Source organism: Panthera tigris, chromosome D4, assembly GCF_018350195.1.
Source record: "Panthera tigris isolate Pti1 chromosome D4, P.tigris_Pti1_mat1.1, whole genome shotgun sequence".
NCBI lineage: Eukaryota > Metazoa > Chordata > Mammalia > Carnivora > Felidae > Panthera > Panthera tigris.
In genome coordinates this window covers 91,887,742-91,895,513 of record NC_056672.1, presented here as the reverse complement: position 1 = coordinate 91,895,513, position 7,772 = coordinate 91,887,742, and the positions used below count along the sequence as shown (strand labels likewise).

Here is a 7,772-nt window from a genome sequence, read left to right as displayed (position 1 = left end):
GTGTGGGGTTAGCGGCGCCGGACCGCTGCTTCTCGCCGGAGCGTGTGACCTCCGGTATCGCCGAGTCCCGCCTGCATGCTTCCGCCTCTGCTAACTGTATTCGGGGCTGTTGGTTTGCAGCCAGTGCGCAAACTTGCCGAGTGCTCAGTGCTGCCGCGCGGCCGGGCCAGTGGGTAGACAGCCCCCCCGCGCTCTGACCCCGCGCCCTGAGAGTACCTCGGGGGACTTCGGGGCGCCGCCCAGGCCGGGTTGGGCCCGCCTGCAGTTGCGCCTTCTTTGGGCAGAGCGGGGGTGGGGGCGCCACCCTCGGAGTGCGGGGCGTCTCGGAAGACGAGGAGGAGTCCACGGGAACCGAGGAGCGTACCTTCCCCTGGTGGACGGAGCAGGCAGAGCTTCCGGCCCCGGCACAGGTGGAAGGAACCGACGGGACAGCCAGCGTCCCGGGAACCCACCCGGCAGGACCGGGGACCGCCTGGCGCTGGAACTCCAGACGCAGAGCTGGATGCCCAACAAATTTAAGCTCTTCACCAGGGAACGCCCCAAACGTACTGTAGGAGCCTGTCTGTGCGCCACGCTCCTTTATCCAGACCCTCCTCCTGGCCACCCGCCCCCAGCCCCTTCGCCTGACCTTGCGGAGGTGGTACAGGTCTGTGCGGGATGAAGGGCAGGATCAGGAGTAGGTGGAGCGCACCTGAGGCTCACTCGGGCGGCGTGCTCGGGCCCAGCCTGGCCTGCGGGGGGAGGGAAAGTACACCAGGCTGGTGGTGATCTGCCACCCGCATCCCACCCCCTTAAAACACGGAGCCTGCAAGCATCCTCCCGCCAAGCCCCATCCTGCTCTCCATAGCCTTCCCAGGCTGTTGTGGGCACACCCAGAAGAAAATGGGGTCCTAGCACTTGCCCGCTAGACCGGCCTGTCTAAAGTCTGCTCCGACCACAGAGCCCGGTACCCACTTCTCACCAACAGGCAGGAACAGGAGGGGACGGGTGAGGAGGAGCAGGGTGTCTTTGGCAGGGACCTCTGCAAAGCTCTTACCCGTAGCCAAGATCGGAGGGTCTAGCAGTTCAAACGTCATTCAAAACTTCAACCATGTGACCGAAGAATGCCCCAACACTAGAATCCAGCGTGTCCAACTCCAAAACACCCGGCCGTGACGCACATCTAGCGGGCCGGCCACCTTGGTCAGGCCCGGCAGCAGTGATCGGGGTCTACCCTTGACCCCACAGGCCACGGGACTAACACTCAATTTGTCAGCACAAATCACCCGTTACGACAAGACGCATGCCCTAAAGTCAGAGAACGGTACTAGGTTTCTTAAGCGTAAAGAAGCAGTTAAATTGGAAAAAAAAAGGGACAGTCCGTGTGAGTTTTACGGTTTATTAAATAGGAAAGCGGTCCATCTGAACAGAACAAAAGGAAATTTATTTTAAAAAATAACATCTAGAGAAAAATGGCCAAAAAGGCGTATGGTGCGCCCCCTACATTGGAAAGCAGCTGGAAAAGCACCCCGGGAGACCTCGTGCTGACCCAGGAAGGCTGCGCACACAGTCTCAATCCCTGAATTCCAAACTTCATTGTACAAGATGCCACTCGAAACGTGTATCAAAACCCTCCAGCCGAAGCAGCTTTTCAAATCCGAAGGCCCACAGATGCGTTTAGATGGTCGCACCCAGTGGCGCGCCTGTGTGACCTGGGACCCCGCGGAAGGACAGCAGCCAGGCTCAGGTCTCCAACTGTACGAGCCGCCCGTGAGGCCCCAGGAGGGGACTCTGAGCCAGCCGGGGCACCAAGTGAGGTCACAGAGGCATTAGGGCCTTGGGAGGCGAGCACGGAGCCACGGCTCACCTTACTCCCTCTCCTTACGGAATCAAGGACGATCGACTGAACTTATCTTACGATCGACATTCTGGAATGACGACGGAAAACACTTATTACAGAACTGCCGTTTTCACGTTTAGTAACTTCAAAATATCACTGGCTTTCACAGAAACGTCTTCCGATAGAGCATGTCCACCAAGTAGCGGGAGCTCGCCAGGAAGGGTCGCGTAGAAACCAGGTGCAGCTCTCCCACGCGGGGGGCTCCTCACTGCAGCTGGCTGTTAGGGCTATTTAGGTCACGAAATTAGCGGCACGGTGAGTATTTTTACTACGGCCGAGGACGACGTACTTAAAGACACAACGGCATTTTCCAACCCGGCGAGCGGCGGCGTCCGGACGTAAGCAGGGCTGCGACCTGGAAGCACCTCAGAGTTCTCAAGACTCCTCTTCCTCATCTTGAATTTCAGAAATTCTGTCTATGGATTTAAGGATTTCGGCCACAAGATTCAACGTTTCAGCTCCAGAAACCAGCTGCCTGAAACGGAAACGTGGATGTTACCGTCCGCTACCACGGCTGGGCAACGTCAGAAGCAACAAAGCAAAGTTCCAGGGTGAAAAGCAGGCTTTGGGTGGGGGCCCCTCTGCCCCAGAGGCGCCCGCGGTGGGCCTGGCCGCCACCACCCTTGTGGAGCTCGGCCCGTGGCACACAGACGGGGACGCGCAGTGGGAGCCACCACAGCGGACCCTTCCCAGGGGCCTCCTAAGAACCTCTTTGCTTCTTAGGACAAGAGGGAAACGCTGTGACTCGTCCCCATTCAGAACTGCGACATTTTGTGACATTTCGTAGGTGAGGGAGGCAGGACTCGTGTCTGACGTCAGCGCTCAGGTGAACACGGCTATTGCCATGCAGACGATTCCTGAGCCCGCCGGTCGGGTACGCATCGAGTGGCCTCGGGGTTAATAGGACCGTCAAGCGCACTTCTGTTCCCAGAGCCCCGTCCACTGCTCGGGGTGCGGTCATGGCTTGAAACCCTGCGCGAAGGGAATCCGCCTCCCCGGGGACACCGCCTCACCCCCGCCCGTGCCGAGGCGCCCTCAGCTCCCCAGCGCTCACTTTATGGAGGAGTGGGCGTTGTTCATGACGACGCGAAGGTTCTGCAAGGCCACGTCGGTGTTGTGCTTCACTATTGTCAGGCTGGCACCCTGGCCGGACCGCAAGGCCTCATTCTCGCGCTTGAAGTTAGAGACCTGCGCCTGGAGGGTGGGCGAGAGCGGGAAAGGGCTTTTGCGGCTGCAGAAGAGAGCGTCTGAAAGGCAGTCCAACTAAAACTGACCACGGCACCCTCAGCAGAGGAGGAGGGGGTGGGGGGTGGGGGACAGGGCTAGCCCCCGCAAAAGCCCCTCTCTGCTGAGGGGGCTCTTAGAGGACACGGGCCTGTCCTGTCCTTCAGTCTGTCCTCAGCGCTCCTCCACAGGAATGAGAAATTCGGGTCAGCATCCGTGCTGTCCCAGATGACACAGCAAATGCCCACGACCCTCTCGGTGAGCAGAAAACACGGGGCCAGAACGACCGGGCTGCTTCTTTCACTTGAGGTGGGGGGTGGGGGGGGGGGGTTGGGGAAAGCCTGCACGGCCCGAATACAGGGGTTCCCGCTGCTGGGGAGGTCCCCCGGGTTTGTATCCCTGCCGTTCAATCACCTGCAGCAAGCTTATTTCCTGCTTCAGTTTCAGGATGTGATTTTCCGCCTTTACGGCTCGTTTCTGTCATAAAAACAAAAACAAGGAGGCATCGCTAACCAGCAATGTGGTGAGATACCCTCACGGGGTGCTGCTCTGCCCAGCAGGTGGGCCCATTGTGAGGGACCCCTGCTCACTGCGCCTCTGTGGGCTGACGACAGAGGGTCACGCCCGGCGCGTCACAATGCCCCCCGGCCCCTCGTACCGTCATCAGCTCCAGGTTCTGCTCCACCTGCTGGACCACCGACTCCAGATCTCGGTAGTCACTCTCCTCCTTTATCATTTTTGCTTCCAGCTTCCGCTCCAGCGTCCTCACCCTTGGGAGACAGGAGACCAAGTCACTGCCAACTCACGCATCCGGCTCTCAGAATGCGTCCGAGAGGCAGTTAGGTCGGGCGGGTTGGCTGAAAACCCCGAGAGCCCGCTGCCTCGGCGGGAGCCCCCGAGAGCGTCCCGAGCTGGCTCCCGATCACCAGTTCGGCTGTCCTTATCAAGTGTGCTCGGTTGGGGTCTAACGCTCAAAATAAACTTTCGTGCAGAACCAGACACGCGTCTGAGGCGGAGGACCTGCACGTGACGAAGGCTAGACTCGGTTCAACTCTGATCGCTTCGTTACCGATTTACAATGGATTCGGGTGTTAGCAGGCATTTTGAATTGCGGTCCTAACTGAGAGCTTACATACATTTCTGTTTGAGTTTCAGAGAAGCTCTGAACCTCAGTCAGCTTTCTTCTCAGCTTAGAGTTTTCATCTTTCAGCTGCAGAGAAAGAAAACCCTCATTAGAAATTCTGAGTCTCGGTGTCTCACTCAAAAGGGGTCTGCGTCTCTGTAATTTGGTCCCAGAACTCCCCGATGAACAGAAACGTTCTAGGCCGTCAGCCTCCCGTCCACTCACGAAGGAAACGCACAGGCGGAAGTGTCTCCTCCGGAAGGCCTCCGGTTACGGACGCCGACTGCGCTCGCGACTCTTTTTTAGGGGATGATCCTCTTTAAGAAATCTCCTCTAGTCAGAGCACGGCGAGGTGTCCCTGAGCTGCCGCCGGGAGGGGACCCTTTCCTGAGGGGAGGCCCTCGGAGGGCCTGAGCCAGACCACACCGCACCGCCCTCCACAGTGCTCTTCAGGTGGCACATCACACACGGGATCAGTCAACGCGGGGGACCGGTGCACAGGGACTCTAGCAGACGGCCGCACCACAGACTGTCTTGTCCTCGGAGCCAAAACCCCAGGCCACCGTGGACACCAGGAGGCTCGGGGTCCTCTGCGAGCGCGCTGCTCACACGCGGGTGCCGGCCGGGGGGCCGCCGTGGGGCCCCCTCACTTACTGCTTCGTAGCTTATCTGCAGCGTCCGCAGGTGCCTGTCTCCCAGAGACTCTCCGGGAGCCGCGAAGTCTGCGCTGGGGCTCCCCGCCGGAGAGGCGCGGGAGTCAGAGTCACTCAGGGTCCACGGGGGCAGGGCCTCGGGCCCCACCAGCTCCGACGGGGTGGAGAAGAAGGAGACGTATGTGCTGCAGGGCGACGTGCTGGCGGCGCCTCCCAAGGAGCGGGTCTGCTCCACACTGGACGGCAAGTAGGCCCCGTTCCACCCTTCGTCCTCGTCCTCGTCCTCGTCCAGAAGGTCGCCAGCCCCCGTAGGGTCTTCGAAAAACGGCTGCTGATATTCCAGGCCATACCCCACGGTCTGGGGGGTTGGGGAGTTGCGGCCGAGTCCCAGTGGGTGCCTCGTGGGTTCCTAAGGAAGATGGCCAGACGCACAGCTCAGACTCAGAAGCCACTGGAGGCCGGTCTTCCGGGGGGGCCCCTGACAGTGGAACGAGAGGCCCACCCGCCTCCCAGGAGAGAGGAGAGCCAGAAAGGGTCCCACCGGCGTTGGCTGTGGGCTCCCTTTGCGCCGCCCCCCGCCCCCGGATCCTGCAGTGTCCCCCACGTCGGGAGAGGGATGTCCTCCAGACGTTTCTCTGTGTACGATGGTCACAAACGATGCCTCGATTTACCTTTGAATAAACCCTGTTGTTGGCGGTGTCTTCTCCCGACAGGCCGAGGTTCTTGGTTTTCAGAAACTCTTTGAAGGAGAACGGATTGGCCTCAGCAAGATCTTCGAGCTTATCATCTGCAACGGTAACGCACGTCACAAATCCAAAAAGTCTCCCAAGACTCGTTAAAAGGGAGCTTCCCTGTTAGTTTCTTTCCAGAACACGGCCACATCTAAAATCAGGACTGCCACCCTCGTCACCCCACCAGAACTCAGCGAATGCTAAGAAATGAGAAACCTAGCCAATAAAGCAGACCCGCATCCACATTCTGAGTTCTCTTTCCCCCTGGTTCCTGCACCTTGCTGCCCACGGCAATCACCTGGGGGTCTTTACAAGGACAACTCACCTCCATCCCCACGCAGCCGAGTTAGCTGGCCTGGGGCACGACCTGCGCCGGGGGCCATCAGTTCCAAAGGTGCAGCCAAATCGGGGGTCACTGCCCCCCACCCCTTCCCCTGCTCACTCAGCCCCTCTTCCCTGCTCTCTTCTCGGCCTCCCTCTCGCTCTCCTGGCCCCTAACCAGCCACCCTGCGACCCTTTCAGTCCGCGATCATCAGAGCCCAGGTGCCAACTTTGTGTGATGCTGACTCCTGTTGCCCCTAGCACTTGCTGCCTCTTCAGACCCCTTTAGTGTGACTCCCCACGTCTGCCATCCCGCATGTCCCGGCTTCCCCTGTCCTTGTACCCTCTTTCCTTCTACCCTAGGATCATGACGGACTCTGTAGGTCTCTAACCGCCCCCCCCCCCCCCCCCCCCCCCCCGGTCTTTCAGACTCCGGGCACAAAGTTACATGCTGTCAAATGGACAACTCATCATTGGCCGCGTGCTTGGCATTTTGTGTCGGGCAGAGAGAGAAAGAAAGGATCTTGTCTAACTACCCTACCTCCAAAATGTGTCTCCTGGGCTCCTGGCGGACCTTGCTTAGTGCATTTCCCCTTTCCGTAGCCAAAATCTGCAAAGAGACGTCATCACCCTACTGTGGTCACCTTTGTGACAGCTTTTTTTTCAACACGGGGTCTCTACCGCAGTGATTCTCACAGCGTGGGTAACTTTTGAAACACAAGCCCCCAGGCTCCTGCCCGCGGCAGTAGAACTTCTGTGGGCCCTGGCATCTGTGATTCAGAAAAAGCTTCCAGTAGGCTCTGATGAGCAGTGTGGCTGCGCACGTCCACCGTCCGCGGGGTCTTCTGAATCCTCTCGTGGATTGCCACTCCTCTCTGAGACCCCGATGGAAGCACCTGAACTCTCACCACTCACCCCAGCCCACAGGCAGCGGAACTGCTTGGGGGAGAACGAGGCCACTGCCCTTACTGGACGAAGGCACCCTGGCCTTGCGCCCCACCACCTGGAAGGAGGAGATGGCTTGCAGTGCTCCCGCTAGGCATACCTCTCTTTCAGCACTTACCACCATCCTACCTTGGAAGTGTCTGTGTTGGGGGGGGGGGTGGGGGGGCTCCCCAAGGCCAGACTGCGAACTCCTAGCTGGCGGGGGCCGCTCAGCACTTGCGTGTCCCAGGGGCCGGTGCACGGTGGCACTGAGTGCCCCTCGCTGGGTCGAGGGCAGAGCTAATGCTAACGTGGCGCCGGCTCGGGGTCCCTGAGGCTTGTCTCTCACCTGTGTCTCCCACGGAAGCTAGCACCGGACTGGGCACATAGCACATAAACGTCGGCCGAATGCCGAAGAAGTGGGAGTCCAGGTCCCTGCCATGGGGGCGCTCACAGTCTAGCTGGGGGAGACAAGACCGGCGCTCACAGAACGCAGGAGCTGCAATAACATCAACAAGACCGATTGGCCGCGCGCTCTGCGCCGCCCGCCTCACCTGGAGCCCGTCCCGGCGGGTCGGGGGCGGCCCCGGGGCCCGGCGGGCTCGGCCCCGCCGTCCCGCCCGGCCGCTCACCGTCCGGAATGACGAGGCTCCGGGCTCGCGACAGCGGGGGGACGCCAGGGCGGCGCGCGTAGCCGGCCATCGTCGCGGGCCCGGCGGCGCCGGCCCACCCTAACCCGGCAGCGGGGGCTCCATGGCCCCGGCTCGGCCCCGGCCGCGGCCCGAGTCCCCCGCCCCCGTCGCCCGCCGCCCGGCCGCCGCTCCCAGCCTCTCGCAGCGGCTTCCGCTCCCGGCACCGGAAGCGCGCTCCCGAACGTCGGGGGCCGGCGCCGCAGGGGCGGGGCGGCGGGGGCGGGG

At 60.9% G+C, this 7,772-nt stretch overlaps 1 protein-coding gene across 1 annotated transcript; it reads right to left on the bottom strand.

Moving 5' to 3' along the window:
- Positions 1-1,364: 1,364 nt before the first annotated feature.
- Positions 1,365-7,682, bottom strand: ENTR1 (endosome associated trafficking regulator 1). The gene is made up of 10 exons (XM_042963707.1): positions 7,488-7,682; positions 7,205-7,354; positions 6,473-6,541; positions 5,551-5,666; positions 4,881-5,288; positions 4,240-4,313; positions 3,762-3,873; positions 3,518-3,580; positions 2,934-3,073; positions 1,365-2,354 (listed from the first exon to the last, which is right to left on the bottom strand). Exons 1-10 carry the CDS (start codon positions 7,555-7,557, stop codon positions 2,255-2,257), a joined length of 1,302 nt encoding a protein of 433 aa, XP_042819641.1. The 5' UTR covers positions 7,558-7,682; the 3' UTR covers positions 1,365-2,254.
- Between the last annotated feature and the right edge of the window lie 90 nt (positions 7,683-7,772).

Bases quoted from the DNA above. Each gene is read 5' to 3' on its own strand.
- ENTR1 (XM_042963707.1), bottom strand. From the start codon at position 7,557: ATGGCCGGCTACGCGCGCCGCCCTGGCGTCCCCCCGCTGTCGCGAGCC. The intron at 7,355-7,487 runs GTGAGCGGCCGG...ATGTTATTGCAG, and splicing joins GAGCCTCGTCATTCCGGACG to CTCCTGCGTTCTGTGAGCGC. The intron at 6,542-7,204 runs GTGAGAGACAAG...GTCTCTTTGCAG, and splicing joins AGCTTCCGTGGGAGACACAG to ATTTTGGCTACGGAAAGGGG.